This window comes from Leucopleurus acutus (genome assembly GCF_964270905.1).
Source record: "Leucopleurus acutus genome assembly, chromosome: 16".
Lineage (NCBI taxonomy): Eukaryota > Metazoa > Chordata > Mammalia > Artiodactyla > Delphinidae > Leucopleurus > Leucopleurus acutus.
This window is the reverse complement of record NC_139158.1, coordinates 38,545,176-38,562,804: the sequence shown is the minus strand read 5'-3', so window position 1 is coordinate 38,562,804 and position 17,629 is coordinate 38,545,176. Positions and strand designations below refer to the sequence as shown.

The following is a 17,629-nucleotide window of genomic DNA, read 5'->3' as shown; positions in this document are numbered from 1 at the left end:
GTGTCTCGCGGTTCCATCAGGAGACACGTGGTGTCTGGGTGTGTCTTCTGTGCCCTTGGGGGCACTGAACATCGTATTGTGTGATGTGTGACGTGTTGTTACCTCACCAAGGATCGCGGGCAGGACCTGCTGTTCTGGTCCCATCGCTGCTGCGCTTAGTAGCTGGGATGCTCTGTACAGAGCTATTGCCCTCGTTCATATACTGTGGCCCCATTATGCCTGTGTAGGGAAGGCAGGCCCACCACTTGATTCGTTCCCTTTATGGGTTAGTTTTCACAGTAATAAGTGGGTTCCCTAGTGTCTCCAGTGATGATCAGTGACTTTTACTGCAGTCACTCCATTGTGAGTTGAGGCGAGTTTGGTGTGTCCAGTCAGTGCTCAGATCAGCTCACTTTCGTGTTGGCTCCTGCGTTCTTTGATGTTGACCTGACAAAGTCTTTCACAGCATCTTTGCTCTCAGGGATGACAAGATAGTCCAGGCTCAGCCTGCACTTTCCCTAGCACTTCTCCAAGGGTCCTGGTTCCCTCTAATGGGAATTGGAATGTAAATACCTTCACCTGGGTGCGAGGGGTGCTGACTGCTAAGTGGACAGAATAGAAAGTGATTGTTTTGTTTTTAGTACATCATGAGTGATGCTTCATGGTGGTACTTAAAATTCAAAATCAGGATTATAGAGTATTTGCCTGGCATCTTCAGTCTTATATCTTTTTCTCCTTTCTCAGTTGTGTTGGGGATCCCAGTCCTCAACAACACATGGCCTGGTGGAATTCGAATATCCCTTGTTACTTGGTGTTGCTGCCAGAAATGTTAATGATCATTTAATTTTCTTCTATAAATCACTTGATTTTTGCATATTCAAAGGATTTTTTTCTTTTCCTTTAAAGTCTAAGAAATTCACCAGAATAAGTCTTGTATGAGGTCTTTTGGGGATGGGAGTTGATATTCTTAGGGATGTGATATATTCTCTCAATAGGTAGTTGACCCCTGAAACATGGTAAGTCAACTGTACTTCAATTAAAAAAATAATAAGATAAAGTCTCAAGGAAAAAAATAAGGAAGAAAACAAACATGTAGTTAAAAACTTTTTTTTATTCTAGGGAATTTTTCTTAAGTATAGTTTTCAATTTTATTTATTTATTTTTTATACAGCAGGTTCTTATTACCTATCTATTTTATACATATTAGTGTATATATGTCAATCCCAATCTCCCAATTCATCCCACACCCCCACCCTTGGTGGCCATACGTTTGTTCTCTACATCTGTGTCTCTGTTTCTGCCTTGCAAACCAGTTTATCTGTACCATTTTTCTAGATTCCACATATATGCATTAATATACGATATTTGTTTTTCTCTTTCTGACTTACTTCACTCTGTATGACAGTCTCTAGGTCCATCCACGTCTCTACAAATGACCCAATTTCGTTCCTTTTTATGGCTGAGTAATATTCCATTGTTTATATTTACCACATCTTCTTTATCCATTCGTCTGTCGATGGGCATTTATGTTGCTTCCATGACCTGGCTATTGTAAATAGTGCTGCCATGAACATTGCAGTGCATGTGTCTTTTTGAATTATGGTTTTCTCTGTGTATATGCCCAGTAGTGGGATTGCTGGGTCCTAGGGTAATTCTATTTTTAGTTTTTTAAGGAACCTCCATACTGTTCTCCATAGTGGCTGTATCAATTTACATTCCCACCAACAGCGTAGGAGGGTTCCCTTTTCTCCACACTCTCTCCAGCATTTGTTGTTTGCAGATTTTCTGATGATGCCCATTCTAACCCGTGTGAGGTGATACCTCATTGTAGTTTTGATTTGCATTTCTCTAATAATTAGTGATGTTGAGTAGCTTTTCATGTGCCTCTTGGCCATCTGTATGTCTTCTTTGGAGAAATGTCTATTTAGGTCTTCGGCCCATTTTTTGATTGGATTGTTTGTTTTCCAATATTGAGCTGCATGAGCTGTTTATATATTTTGGAGATTAATCCTTTGTCTGTTGCTTCATTTGCAAATATTTTCTCCCATTCTGAGGGTTGTCTTTCGTCTTGTTTGTAGTTTCCTTTGCTGTGCAAAAGCTTTTAAGTTTCATTAGGTCCCATTTGTTTATTTTTGTTTTTATTTCCATTACTCTAGGAGGTGGGTCAAAAAAGATCTTGCTGTGATTTATGGCAAAAAGTGTTCTTCCTATGTTTTCCTCTAAGAGTTTTATAGTGTCTGGTCTTACGTTTAAGTCTTTAATCCGTTTTGAGTTTATTTTTGTGTATGGTGTTAGGGAATGTTCTAATTTCATTCTTTTACATGCAGCTGTCCAGTTTTCCCAGCACCACTTATTGAAGAGACTGTCTTTTCTCCATTGTATATCCTTGCCTCCTTTGTCATAGATTAGTTGACCATAGGTGTATGGGTTTATCTCTGGGCTTTCTATCCTGTTCCGTTGATCTATATTTCTGTTTTTGTGCCAGTACCATATTGTCTTGATTACTGTAACTTTGTAGTATAGTCTGCAGTCAGGGAGTCTGATTCCTCCAGCTCTGTTTTTTTCTCTTAAGATTGCTTTGGCTAATTAATTAGTTTATTTGGCTGTGTCGGGTCTTAGTTGCAGCATGCAGGATCTTTGTTGCAGCATGCGGGACCTTCATTGCAGCATGAGGGCTTCTCCAGTTGTGGTGCATGGGTTCCAGAGCGTGCAGCCTCAGTAGTTGTGGTGTGTGGGCTCCACAGTTGTGGCACGCAGGCTTACTTGCCCTGAGGCATGTGGGATCTTAGTTCCTCGACCAGGGATTGAACCTGTGTCCCCTGCATTGGAAGGCAGATTCTTAACCACTGGATCACCAGGGAAGTCCCTTAAGTATAGTTTTAATATTTGTTCTTTGCTTTGATTTTTCTTCTGAGGGACTTCTAATATCCATATATTAGATCTTCTTTGCCTTACTTCAGTATTTGTCAGTTTCCCTTGAATCCTTTTTACCTTTCTATTCATTTGTTTCTTGAGAGTTTTGTTGAAGTATAACATATATACCAAAAAATTCATCCATTTAAAGTGTACAGTTTGTGAATTTTAGAAAATTTATAGAGTCATGCCCTTCACCTCAGCCTAGTTTTACAACATCTCTAGATGTTGTAAAGGGATCCAGAAAGATCCCTTGTGCTGTTTGCAGTCAACCCTTGCTTCTACCCCAGAATCCCAGGAAACCACTGAGCTCTGTAGGTTTGTCTTTTCTGAAAATTTTCTGTAAGTGAGAAGATATAATTTGTAGTCTTTTGTGCCCAGCTTTTTATCTAGCAGAATGTCTTTGAGGCTCTTTCATGTTGTATGTGTGTCAGTATTTCATTCCTTTTCGTGGCTGAAGAGTAGTCCTTTGTATGGAGGGACCACATCTTGTTTATCCGTTCCTCAGCTGGTGGACATCTGGATTGCTGCTGCTCTTTGGCTGTTTTGAATAATGCCGCTTGCTGTAAACATTTGCATACACGTCTTTGTTTGGACCCACGTTTTCCTTTCTCTTGCGAAGATCCCTAAGAGTAGAGTTTCTGTGTTGTGTGGTTGGCCCTGGTTTTCCAGATTTCCCAGACCATTTCCCACCCTTCCTGGCAGCGTCGGAGGTTCCTGTGCCTCCACTTCCTCGGCAACACTTGCTGTTGTCAGTTGTCTTCGTTACAGCCGTTTATGGTTTCAGTTTGCATTTCCCTAAGGACTCAGGATCTTGACCATCTTTTCATGTGCTTATCAGCTATTTATTTATGTTGTTTGATGAAATGTCTGTTTAAATCTTTTGCCCATTAAAACGAATTGTGTTTGTCTTCTTGTTGAATTTTAAGATTGCTTTATACATTCTGGATGCAAGTCCTTTATGAGATATATGATTTGCAAAGATTTTCTCCCAGTCTGTGTCTTTTAGTTATACTAATGGTGTCTTTTTTTTTTAATTAATTTTTATTGGAGTATAGTTGATCTACAGTGTTGTCTAAGGGTGTCTTTTAAAGAGCAAAAGTATTAAATTTTGATGAAATCCAGTTTATACTTACAAACAGAAACTTATCTTCTTTTTGGAGAGTTTCATTCTCTGGAACATCATGTGTGTATTATCCCACTTACTCTTTATTATTTCTGATGTCCAGGGTCTACTTGCTGGAGTCAGTTTTACTAAGGCCTCTGCACGGCTGGGGTGCCTGTCGGGATGGGCGGGTCTGTGCTGTGCATAGCGCCTGGATCCTGACTGCAGTAATGCCTAAAACTTCAGCACACTCAAGAAGCATGGCTTTTGGCTTGAGAGCAGGGTCTTATTCTGTGGTTTGTGGTTCATGGTTCTGGGCACTGTTGGCAGCATCTCCCCAGATGCCACCTGTGCCCTGGCTGGAGCTGTTGCTGGCACTCCAGTCAGAGGACCTAATGGCCCTTACTTTCAGCACTGCCCCTTGCAAGCCGCCTGCTTCTCTGAATGTGGTGAGATGTCACATGCACGACCCCCCCACCACCCAAAGTGTGAAGGCTCCGATAACATTCTCACTTGGCCATTGCAGGTGAAGGACTTAACGAGGTACTTGGATCCCAGTGGGCTCGGCGTGATTAGTTTCGAAGACTTCTACCGAGGGATCACAGCGATCAGAAATGGAGGTCAGTCACCCCACCGTGGGCTTCTGTCGCCTCACCCCTTCCTCAGCCCCCTCCCTCAGCCCCCCGCCCCCCGATTAGTGACCCTCACTCCTCAGGCTCCTTTTGCTGAGCCTTCTCCTCCTTAGAGCCCCTGAAACATCCCAGGTTTCAGAAGGCCCTCTCTCCCACCTCGTACTTTGCTCCTCACGCACTGTCCTCCAGAATTCACTGACTCAGCTACTTATTTGTAATGTTAGAAGTCTACTGCCCCTTTCCCAGGAATTTTTTTTTTTTTTTTTAATATTTATTTATTTGGTTGCACCGGGTCTTAGTTGCAGCAGCCCGGCTCCTTAGTTGCAGCTCCAGGGCTCCTTTAGTTGTGACTTGCCAGCTTCTTAGTTGCAGCACATGGGCTCCTTAGTTGCGGCTCGGGGGCTCCTTAGTTGTGGCATGCATGTGGGATCTAGTTCCCTGACCAGGGATCGAACCCAGGCCCCCTGCATTGGGAGCATGGAGTCTTATCTACTGTGCCACCAGGAAAGTCCCCAGAACTGTTTTTTTTTTATGAAAACTTCCAAACATACAAAAACATTGCAAGGCTTACACAATGCACACCCACACGTGTGTTTGCCATCCACAATCTGCAGGGAACATCTTCCTGCATTTGTGTCATTATATATCATATATCCACCCATACATCTGTCCAACAATCCATTTTTTTTTTTAAATGGGATGCACTTTAGACAGGTATACTGCCGTACACTCCCCCAAACACCTTGTCCTGTGTATCAGTCATTACTGATTCATTAGAGTTCAGTATTTGTTTGCAGTCTTATTTTGAGTCAAAGTTTACCTTTTGTGAATGCACAAATCTTGTGTGCCCTTCTGTGAATGTTGATGTTCTCCTGCTGGGATGCAGACCCCTGCCCAGAGCCTTACTGTCCCCGGAGACAGCTCCCTGCCGGCCTTCCAGTGATCCCCTCCCTTCTGCCGGCATCTCCTTGGCTGGTTCTGTCAGCATGGATTAGCCTTGCCTCTCGTGGACGTCACATAAATAAACCATTGGCCACACTCCCGTGTTGTGCTCGCCCGCGTGTGATGCTTGCGACTCACCCATGCTGCCGCGTGTCAGGGCACTCTTCCCGTGTGGAGCTGTGCTCGCCTGCATGCCTATGCAGTTTGTCCGCCCCCCAGGTGATGGACAGTAATATGTCTCCAGTTTGGGCCCGCAATGAATGAACCTTCTAGTGACGCTGAGGTCCAAGTCTTTGTGTGGACAGTGTTGTCATGGCTTTGGGGCCTGTGGCCAGGGATGGGATGGCTGGTTGCGTGCTGGCTGTGAGCTTAGTTTCGTACAGAACTGCCAGAGCGAACGTTTCACACTCTCACCGGTTGCCCATATGCTGTCCTTTTAAATAAAATCCCGAAGCTCTGAATAGATCTTTCCTTCTCATTCCCCATCTGTGGCCACGTGCTGGGGTGAGGGTGGTGGGAGGTCCCAGTCGCAGGCTCTTCCCTCCTTCTGCTCTTGGCAGAGGAAAAGGAGGACGTGCAGACCTGGGCAGGACCATCAGTTACCTGATGGGGCTGGGTCAAGGGATGCCCTTGGGTCTTATCAGCAGTTGTTGGTAGTGTCACCTGTCTTGTCTGTCCCCGCCCTATAGTTATTGCCTAGCAGTGTCACGTGGGCAAGGTTTCCTAAACCCCAAGTCCCCACTGGCTCTTTCTCCCAGTCAGTCTGCATGCACGCCGTCTGAGGCCCCGCGCAGCCGGGGGACCCCATGTGTGCACGGTACATGCCGAGGCCGTGTAGCTGCCCTCAGTGTGGTGGGTGGGCCAGGCTGGAGGACCTCACGGGCCAGCTCCGGGCTGGCAGCCCTCTCTGGGGGCCAGCTGGCGTGACTGGCGTGAGGCTGGTCCAGGTGGGGGGCAGTCCCAAGGCCCGTGTGGTGAGCTGGGTAGTACCACCCAGAGGTCGTACAGGAGGTGGGGTGGGTGAGGTGAACCCTGGGCTCCAGGCTGAGAGTCTACAGGTGGAGGCTTCGTGCCTGTGTCTGGATCTGTGTAACCAGTGGGTTGTAGTCCTTCAGTGATTTTTTGGAGGTTAGGTGTGCGGTTAAAACAAAGTTGTTTAAAACTTCATCCCTTGCACAAAATTTTTTGGTGGCTTCATGCAACCTTTTGCTTCTCCACCTCCAGTGTGTCTTGGTGCTTCCTGGTATGGTGTGCTCACCACCCCACAGCAGGCACCCAAGCCAAGCCTTCGGGAAGGTCACCGGGGCCACCGCAGGCACGCCCAGGACGCGGGTGGAGGTGGGGGCTGGCTTGTCCGCCCACAGCTTTCTCGGTTAACCTTTGGGAAACTCTAGGTGTAGGCTTTTTTCTCTTAGTTTTAACAAACCAGTGTGATTTTTTTCTTTGACTCATCAATTATTTTAAACAATTTCTAAATGTATTTTAAGATCTTGTCAATAATTTGAACCTAATCATGTGTGTGATAGTCAGAGAATGGGATCTCTGTGCTGTGCCTGGAGTTTGAGGTCTGCCGTGTGACTGGTTTTCACGCGTGTGCCACGTGTGCTTGAGAGCTTCCCGCTGGGTCCATGGGTGTCCGGACCCAGTGGGGCTGAAGACGCCACGTTGGACTGCCTGGTCTCAGTCCCGGGGGTCAGTAAGGAGGTCACATGTCCCAGAGGAGGTGGCTCCGTGGGTCTTTGTCTTCAGCAGCTTCATTTCACCTTCACCCCATGTGATGGGTTGGCCACAGGTTGGCGGTGATGGGAGCCAGGGCCCCAGGACTGGTGGGTCATTGAGAAGGCTTCGCAGCTCTGCCCGAGGGCTTGGGGGTGGGAGGGTGGTGGGTGCATAGGGGTCAAGCCCAGGACACCAGCAAGCAGTCACTCATGCCAGGAAAAACAAGACGTGGAGTAAGAGGAAAATGTGCTTCTGGAATACTCTTGGCCAGAGGGGTCAGTGTTTATGTGGTCACAGTAATTAAACAAATTGAATATTCAGGTAAGCAGAGACTAAGCCATTTTGCGGGGAAGAAGGTGCTAAAGTCCCTGAGTGCTCTACTGGGATGTCAGCAGAACATTCTAGAGTTCAAGAGCTTATGGGAATTGCTGGGACACTTGGCCTGACATGAGCCAGGCTAGGCATGCTGCTGTCCACCCTCAGCCCATGGCCTCGGGGGGAGTGGTGTGGACCACTCCCTGGGGTGACCACGGGGCACCTTCCAGCCAGGGCCGAGACTGGGCTTTCTCTGAAGGGTCAAGGCCCCTGGGCGTGGGCAGGAAGGAGCCCAGGACAGTGGCCAGCGAGAGACGGTGCCGGGGCTATCTGTGTGGTTCTGAGGCCCTCTCTGAGCCTCTCTGAGCCCACGTCCCCGATTCTGTTGCTGGGCAGTGGCTGCTCTGTTCTGATAGGCCCACAGGTGACGAGAAACAGAGCAAGCTCAGCTGTAGGAATTCCTGGGGGGTCGTGACCTAGGGGGTCCCAACCCTGGGCCTCAGGAGTCAGAATGTGCTCCCTGGAAAACTCATGACCAGGTGGGCGCGACCCAGTGTGCTATCAGAGCTCTCCAGCCACCAGCCCGTCAGGCCCCGGCGTGGGAGCAGAGTGACCCCCATCTGTTGAGCCGGAGGGGTGCCAGCTGCTGTCCCCGAGGCTGTCCCCTGGTTGCACGTGTCTCAAAGTTTCGTGTACATAGATTTATCAGCCTGGTGAGAGAAGATGGTTGTCTGAGAATGTCTTGTCTCCTGGGTCCTGCTTGTCCCTTGTGGTCAACCTTCCACCTGATGCTGAGATGGGGCTCGCCACACCCCTCCTCCCTCCTTGCCTTGGCCTGGGCCCTTCCCCCTGCAGCTGGGGGGCCCTCTGTCCTCACTTCCTCCTGAATTAGAGCCTCCAGGTCAGGACAACTTTTTTTTTTTTTTTTTAATGTTTTTGGCTGCGTCGGTTCTTGTGGCACACAGGATCTTTCGTTGTGGTACGCAGGCTACTCTCCAGTTGTGGCGCATGGGCTTAGTTGCCCCACGGCATGTGGGAATCTTAGTTTCCCAACCAGGGATTGAATCAGCGTCCCCTGCATTGCAAGACTGATTGTTAACCACTGGACCACCAGAGAAGTCCCCAGGTCAGGACAACTTGGTGAAAGTTCCGCCTCTGGGGCCCACACACATCACTGAGTCTCATTATTTTTGCATTCTTTTTTGGTAACATTTCCACTGTAATTAAAAATAAAAGCTTCTTAGGCTGTCCCAGAGTTAGCCTGAATGCTCTAGGAAGTGGTGCTTTGATTCTTCAGTGGCACGAATATTCTGGAACAGCAGCGTCCCACGTGGTGGTGTGGGAGGGTGAGGCTCGGTCTCAGCATGATGCCACACTGCAGCTGGTGTCCCCCGCCCCAGTTTAGCCTATGCAGAGCAGACCCCACTCCTGAAGTATGTGCCGGAGGGAGCAGAGAGGGTGGGGGGTGGGGGGCAGGGTTGGTCAGGGGCCCAGCCTGGCCAGCAGATAGGGTGGGGTCCTCGGGTGGGCAGGCTAAGGGGAGGCTGCTGTGATGAGAGCTTGAATCAGGCGGATGAAGGGGCTGCAGCTGTGGGAACGGGCAGCTGAGACCTATCAGGGCCGTCAGCTTTGCCGAGAGGACCATTCCAGGCTCGGGGACACAGCACCGGTGGAGCTGGCTTTCTAGTGGAGGACAGCCCGGACAACCCCGGGAGGTGATGGGACTCGGGGGATGGTGAAGCTGGGGGCACACAGGTCTCCCAGAGAGTGTCTGGGAAGGGGACCTGGGGCCACGCTGCACATTTGGGGCTGCAGGAAGGCTGGGGGGCTGGGCTGGGCAGCTTGGATGCCTCAGGAGACTCGGCCTCTTCTGGAGTGGGCAGTGCTGGTTGGGACGCCCCTCCCCGCACAGTGGGTGAACTGCTGGGAGGGTCAGGGCTGTGGGCCCTGCTTTTCCTTTTTTTTGTTTTTTGTTTTTGGCCTCGCTGCTTGTGGGATCCCAGTTCCCCAACCAGGGATTGAACCCAGGCCCTGGCAGTCCTAACCTCTGGACTGCCAGGGAAATCCCCCTGCTTCTCCTTTATTTTTTTGGTAATTTGATGTCATCATTCAACTTTTGTTAGGAATGGAGAGTGAAAATAAAATTAGAATAAAAACAAGTCAGAGACGATTTTGAAATTGTTAACTCGTAGCATTTGGGAGAATGGGAGCGTGATCACCTGAACTGCTTTCAGCCAGAGCTCACCTCAAGGTCTTCCTGCCGGCACCCCTGCCATGGCCATGGTCGGCCTGTCGCGTCTGTCAGGCTTCCGTTCTGCGTCCAGGAGTGGAGCGCTGACTCCGTGTACTGACCCAGTTTTGCAGAGGAACGCAGGAGTCTGCTGTCCTCGCCACAGGCCTTGTTTCAGGAATAGAATGAAATCAAGCCGGGTTGTTACAAATGGGCCATTGCTCTGGCTCATCCCCCACCCCCAGGCTCTGGAAGAACAAGATAAATAAACAGTAAAAACTGATACTTAATTGAGAAAACTGATAGAAGAACCATATTTAGTTCCCATCGAGATTGTAGAAATGCGAGCTGCGTTCACATGTGCCTCCACTGCATGGGGCAGGACCCACCCCTGGAATCTGAGCACATGTCCACCATGGCTAAGATGATTGGCTGCTTTCTGAAAGTTTTGAATTCTCTGTTTCAGTTTTTGGAAGTGCAAGCAAGACTTAACATTTGAAAGTGGAAAGATAGGCAGAGTCAGCCTAGTGTTTTACAGCTTTGCGCTGGGGTAAGTGGTCCTCTCCCTCCCCTGCCCCAGACGCCAAAGTCTTCCATCCGTAGTCACCCTCTCCCTGTGGTTCTGCCATAGTTCACCTGCACCAAAGACCAGGCCTCCAATGAGGGGCTGCAGGGCTGTGGGCTGGCATGGTGGGCAGCGAGCGCGGGGTCCAGGTCCAGCCTGTCACGCTCTGAGGCTCCTTCACTCCAGCCACCGTCTGAGCTACACTCCCCTGGGGAAAATGGTACAAAGCAACTGCAGCAAAAGTACCTGTGATTCTTAAGACGGAAGCAGCCAAAGGGCTTTTGCAGTCTTGAATTTGGAGCAGCATCTCACAGTTACTGAACGTGTAAACGTTTGAATCTGCTTGATTGTCGAGGGGAAGCATGATTATTCTGTTCAAATTGAGAGCTCTTCAAAAACAGTACATAGCCACGTGTCCTGCCACTGAGGGGTCCGGCAGCGTCCATCCCCCTCCCCAGGCTGTCCTGTGACTCCAAGCCTCAGAGCCCTGTGGGCGTGGTGTCCAGATGCCAGAGAAGAGCGTCCTCTGGCCAAGGAGGCCAGTGCTGACCCTTCAGAGTCCTTTTCCCAGGAGCATCAGGAGGCTTGCTGGTCCACTTGGCCCTCAAAGGCCTCTACTCCATACGAATAAGTGACTGATGTTTTGTTAGGTCACGTGAAACACACTCAACAAGGAACTGATGTGTGTGAGTAGTCACTGCTGTGATCTGTGTTGTGGATTTTCCTCACCACGCAGTCCTCTGTGCTCTGTGGATACCACCTGGGACACCAACTGCCCAGGTGCCCAGGTCACCCTCCCTCCTGTCTGACTTGACTGCAAATCGAGAGTTCCAACTTCCTCCGCAGGTTTGATACTTTGCTAGAATGGCTCATAGAACCCAGGGAAGCGCTTTACTGACTGTTACCAGTTCATTATAAAGGATATTATGAAGGTTACAAATGAACAGCCAGGTGAAGAGGTATATGGGGCAGGGTCTGGCATGGAGAGGTTTCTGTCCCCATGGAGTTTGGGATGTGCCACCCTCCTGGTATCTGAGTGTGTTCCCAACCCGGAAGCTCCCCGAACCCCTTCATTTGGGGTTTGTGTGGAGGCTCCATTACACGGGCAGGACTGTTTAATCCCTGGCTGTTGGAGATCAGCTGCATCTCCAGCTCTTCCCCATCCCGGGAGGTCAGAGGTCAGGAGTGGGGCTGAAAGTTCCCTGGCAACCAGCCCCCATCCTCTGAGAGTCACTTCACTGGTGTGAACCCAGGTGAGGCTGAAAGGGGCTTGTTATGAATAAAAGATGCTCATTTCACCTCTTTACTCAGGAAATCCCCGGGGTTTTAGGAGCTCTGTGCCAGGAACCAATGGAGACAAAGACCAAATAAATATTTCTTATGATATCACAGTAATGAAGCAGCTTCAGGAAACATAGGCGTCTTGCATGCTCTTTGGGACGGGCTGTGCCCTGACATTGCCTAGAGGCTGTGGGAGCAGAGCTTTTTCTGCAGAAGGGCCACTGCTGTGGGCTCGTGTCTGAGAAGTGGGGTCTGTGGTGCTGACGTCAGCGTTATCCAGCATGAAACGATAGCATTTCCTTCAAACTTATTATTTTTATAAAATAAAATGTGTTGTAGAAGGTAAAGTTAAGTAAAAAGGGAGAAAATAAAAGCTGCCATGGGTCCAGCACCTTGGACAGATGTTATCACACTGACACCTCCCCAGACAAGACAGATTCTTTAAAACGTGGAGTCTGGGACTTCCCTGGCGGTCCAGTGATTAGAACTCCACACTTTCACTGCCAAGAGCCTGGGTTCAGTCCCCAGTTGGGGAACTAAGATCCCGCAAGACGCGTGGCATGGCCAAAATAAATAAAACGTGGAGTCTGGCCCAAAGCCTTGTTTCCCCGGGGGCTGCACTGCTTGCCTCCTTCCCCCGGGGTTTCTCATGGCCAGTCCAGGTCCTGCTCAAGTCCACCACGCACGCACCTTCCCCCTTGACCTCTCTGGGGATACTCTGGGCCACCTGCTGAGCCGGGTCTTCTTTCTCTAGCAGATCCCGATGGCCAGCTCTGCAGTGTCACGCCTGCCCCCGACGAGGAGCCGCCAGCCTGCCCCGAGGAGTTCGATGACTTCGTTACCTTTGAGGCAAGTGGTCTTCCCGGGAGAGCTGAGCGGGCATCTGACAGATACACCCTTTCTTCCTCATGTACCCTAAATCCTGCTTCACTCATTGGTCCCCATGGCTGTTTGTTTTTTTTTTAATAGATCTTTACTGGAGTATAATTGCTTCACAATACTGTGTTAGTTTCTGTTGTACAACAAAGTGAATCAGCCATATGCATACATATGTCCCCATATCTCCTCCCTCATGAGCCTCCCTCCCACCCCTCCCTATCCCACCCTTCTAGGTCATCGCAAAGCACCGAGCTGATCCCCCTGTGCTATGCTGCTGCTTCCCACTAGCTATCTATTTTACATTCGGTAGTGTATATAAGTCGATGCTACTCTCACTTTGCCCCAGCTTCCCCCTCCCACCCCATGTCCTCAAGTCCATTCTCTGTGTCTACGTCTTTATTCCTGCCCTGCAACTAGGTTCATCAGTACCTTTTTTTTTTTTTTTTTTTTTTTTTTTTTAGATTCCATATATATGCGTTAGCATATGGTATTTGTTTTTCTCTTTCTGACTTAACTTCACTCTGTATGACAGGATCTAGGTCCATCCACCTCACTACAAATAACTCAATTTCATTTCTTTTTATGGCTGAGTAATATTCCATTGTACATATGTGCCACATTTTCTTTATCCATTCATCTGTCGATGGACATTTAGGTTGGTTCCATGTCCTGGCTATTGTAAATAACGCTGCAGTGAACATTGTGGTACATGTCTCTTTTTGAATTATGGTTTTCTCAGGTATATGCCCAGTAGTGGGATTGCTGGGTCATATGGTAGCTCTATTTTTAGTTTTTTAAGGAACTTCCATACTGTTTTCCATAGTGGTTGTATCAATTTACATTCAACAGTGCAGGAGGGTTCCCTTTTCGGCACACCCTTTCCAGTATTTATTGTTTGTAGATTTTTTTGATGATGGCCATTCTGACCGGTGTGAGGTGATACCTCATTGTAGTTTTGATTTGCATTTCTCTAATAATTAATGATGTTGAGCATCTTTTCATGTGCCTCTTGGTCATCCCCACATTTCTGTGGGGAATGGCATGAAGGGCAGGCAGGCAGGGCTCATTCTGACACTGGTGGGGACACTGTGGTTGGCGGGCGTCTGCTCTCCGTGCTGTGCACCCGGGGCTGGTGGCCTGTTGTCAGCAGAGGGGCAGGCTCTCCTGTGACATTGCTATCCCCTTCTGCCAGACTGCCAAGCAAGGCCAGAGCACGGGCTCCTTTGTGAAATGAAGAGCTTCTGAGAGTCCCTGTGAATGATAACACCCCACAGGATCCCACTGCCCTCTTCTGTGTCTCTGTAGCTTGTTCCCTGCTCTGAGAAACTGCCCAGGTATTAGTCACCCCTCAGATGACACAGGTTCACTTCCTGACTGTCTCTCACTTCTGCCAGCACAGGCCTCCAAGCCACCTGGGAGCATTCACCCCTCACAGCTTTGTCCTAGAGTCCCACCTGGGCCTGAGCCCCTGAGGGCAGGGACAACCCCACCTTGCGTCCCCCATTCAGCAACAGCTGGTGTGTTCATTCTTTGTGTGACCTGGTGGTGCCAGGCCCAGTCCTGGTACATGGAGGCTAAGTGCCCAGCTGGGACGTGTGCTGGCTGTGAGGCATGGTATGGCCGGGCAGGGCTGAGGGTGTGCAGGACCCTGACGTGTCAGCTGTCAAGTCAGCTGCCAGACCCCGAGACTGTGGGATGGCGAGGCATGGAAGGCTATGTGTAGAATGACACACCTTGAACTTTCCAGAAGTGCAGCTAGGTCAGGGGAGAGCCTGCTTTTCTTGTTCAGAGTGTCTAGAGAACCCCGTCTCCTCACTTAGTGGTCGGCCAGCAGCGGATCTCTCCTGCCTGTTGACACACCAGCACACACTTTACCATCAATGTCGTCCGTTTTGTTCTTGTCTCGTATTTCCGTGAGGGCGTTATACTGATTCTTTGTATTTGATGTGTATGTGGGTGTCGTGGGTTGAATGGTACTCCCCAGAAGGTACATCGGAACCCGTGAATGTGACCTCATTTGGAGAAAGGGTCTTTGCAGATCTCGTTAAGTTAAGGATCTCAAGATGGGATCGTGCTGGGTAGAGTGGGCCCTGAATCCAATGACCAATGTCCTTTGAAGAGAAAGGGAGATGACGCACAGGGGAGAAGGCGGTATGAAGACGTGGGCAGAGCTGGAGGAACATGGCTGCCAGCCGAGACATCCCCTAGCCACCAGGAGCTGGACGAGGCAGGAAAGGTCCTCCTCTGGAGCCTCAGGAAGAATTCAGCCCTGCTGACACCTTGATTTCCAACTTCTGGCCTCCAGGTCTCTGAGAATATATTCCTGTTGTCTTAAGCCACCAGTTTATGGTAGTTAGAAATTGGCAGCCCTGGGACTTCCCTGGTGGTGCAATGGTTAAGAATCCACCTGCCAATGCAGGGGACACAGGTTCGATCCCTGGTCTGGGAAGATCCCACATGCCACGGAGCAACTAAGCCCACGAGCCACAACTACTGAGCCCACGTGCCACAGCTACTAAAGCCTGCGCACTCTAGGGCCTGCGTGCTGCAACTGCTGAAGGCTGAGTGCCCAGAAGCCATGCTCCACAACAAGAGAAGCCACTGCAATTAGAAGCCAGTGCACCACAACAAATAGTAGTCCCCGCTCACCACAGCTAGAGAAAGCCCAAGCGCAGCAACGAAGACCCAATGCAGCCAAAAAAAACCCCACCGAAATTTAAATTAAATTAAATTTAAAAAAGAAAAAAGAAATTGGCAGCCCCAGGGAACTAATACAATGAGTTTTGTTACTCAGGATAGTAAAAGGCGTCAACACATTTGATCCAAAAGGGTGAGGCCCGGGCTTCCCTGGTGGCGCAGTGGTTGAGAGTCCGCCTGTCGTTGCAGGGGACACGGGTTCGTGCCCCGGTCCAGGGAGATCCCACATGCCGTGGAGCGGCTGGGCCCGTGAGCCATGGCCGCTGAGCCTGCGTGTCCGGAGCCTGTGCTCCGCAACGGGAGAGGCCACAACAGTGAGAGGCCCGCATACCGCAAAAAAAAAAACAAAAGAAAAAAACCCCAAAAGGGTGAGGCCCACTGACGCTGGGGCTGCCTCCTGAAGCCTGGGCGGAGCAGGCTTGGGGTGCTGTCCGATCGCTGGCTCCTGTCCTCTGCAGGGTGGACCCCCCTGGCATCCCACAAGTGTGGCCCTCCCACTTTTTTTTTTTTTTTTTTTTTTGGTGGTACGTGGGCCTCTCACTGTTGTGGCCTCTCCTGTTGCGGAGCACAGGCTCCAGACGCGCAGGCTCAGTGGCCATGGCTCATGGGCCCAGCCGCTCCACGGCATGTGGGATCTTCCCGGACCGGGGCACGAACCTGTGTCCCCTGCATCGGCAGGCGGACTCTCAACCACTGTGCCAACAGGGAAGCCCGCCCTCCCACCTTTATGGTGCCTCAACTCTCAGGTGTGCCATCCCCCACCTCGCGCTTGTCACCTTGCAAGGACGTGGGTGGGAACCTGACGTTTCAGAGTATGCAGCAGGAATGCTTCTCAGGTTTTTAGATCTTAATTTTTTTTTCAACAAGGAGGGAATATTTCTTTTTAAGTTTTTTGGTTGCTTTAAAAGAATTAACACACTTTACATTTTAGCAGTTTTAGGTTTTCTGCTCCACAGAAAATGGAGCAGACGGTACAGAAAGTTCCCATTACACCCCACACACATACACAGTTTCCCGGCAGTGAACATCTTCCATTTGTTATAAAGGGTGAACCAATGTCGATACATTGTAACTAACTGAAGGCCATGGTTTACATTAGGGTTCACTCTTGGTGGTGTACTATCTGTGGGTTTTGATAAATTCATGACATGTATCTATCATTGCAGTTTCGCTGCCCTAAAAATCCTCTTTGCTCCCCAGATTCGTCACTTCCTCCCACTAGCACCTGGCAACCTCTGATCTTTTACTGTCTCCATTGTTTTGCTTTTTCAGAATGTCGTAGAGCTGGTTAGAATCATACAGTGTTGGGCCTTAGAAGTTCCTCCGTGTGTTTTTATGCTTTTCAAGGTTTTTATTTTATTTATTTATTATAAATGTATTTATTTTTATTTATTATTTTTGGCTGTGTTGGGTCTTCGTTGCTGCGTGCGGGCTTTCTCTAGTTGCAGCAAGCAGGGGCTACTGTTCGTTGTAGTGCACGGGCTTCTCATTGCGATGGCTTCTCTTGTGGAGCATGGGCTCTAGGCACGCGGGCTCAGTAGTTGTGGCACACGGCTTAGTTGCTCCGCGGGCTTAGTTGCTTCCCGGACCAGGGCTTGAACCCGTGTCCCCTGCATTGGCAGGCAGATTCTTAACCACTGTACCACCAGGGAAGCCCCCTTTTCAAGGTTTTTAGTTGTAATTTTGAGGGGAGTGGAATTAGGTGCTTAGAAACTTGTAGAAAGCTGTTTTTTAAAAATCTTTTGAATCATGTAATCCCAATAAGTACCATAACGATATGAGTGAAGATTATGTGTATTATATCCAATACCACATCTGGAGACCCTCTGCTGGCGATCTTCAGAGATAAATAAGCCTTTTGTTGAACATTTTCTGGCTGGGCACACAGCGGTGCTGGTCAGGGTGCACTATGCAGTAGCACTTGGTGGACTGCTGCTCCCGAGTCCTTTCCTGCTGGGGACGCTTTGGGGGACCCGTGACTTCCGGTGTTTGACTGAGCATCCCTTTGGCCCCAGCTTGTAGGAGAGCTCCTAGGAGAAAGTTTTTATTTTTTTCATTTTTAAAAAATTTTTTTGGGCTCAACACATGTCTTGTGGGATCTTAGTTCCCTGACTAGGGATTGAACCTGGGCCCTCGGCAGTGAAAGCACGTAGTCCTAACTACTGGACATCCAGGGAATTCCCCAGGAGAAAGTGGTGATTCTGAGAAGGGGGAAGTGCGGGGCGGTGAATGAGGGTTGTCGCTGACGTTCTGGGAATGAGAAGAAGGTTCCGGGTCCGAGAGTCTGAGCGAGGTGGAGGGTGGACTGGCAGAGGACCTGCTGCCCGTGGGGACGAGTGCGTGTCAGAACTTCTAGAGGGGCGATGGGAAAG

At 49.4% G+C, this 17,629-nt stretch overlaps 1 protein-coding gene across 2 annotated transcripts in view; it reads left to right on the top strand.

Annotated features, from left to right (window-relative positions):
- Nucleotides 1-17,629, top strand: part of RAB11FIP3 (RAB11 family interacting protein 3) — a gene marked incomplete at its 5' end in the record, with an annotated part of 78,364 nt that overhangs the window by 34,776 nt on the left and 25,959 nt on the right. For both annotated transcript variants that reach the window (XM_082856427.1, XM_082856426.1), the window contains 2 exons: nucleotides 4,524-4,617; nucleotides 12,436-12,530. In XM_082856427.1, coding sequence (XP_082712553.1) covers nucleotides 4,524-4,617; nucleotides 12,436-12,530 — 189 coding nt within the window. The remainder of the gene's footprint in view (nucleotides 1-4,523; nucleotides 4,618-12,435; nucleotides 12,531-17,629) is intronic.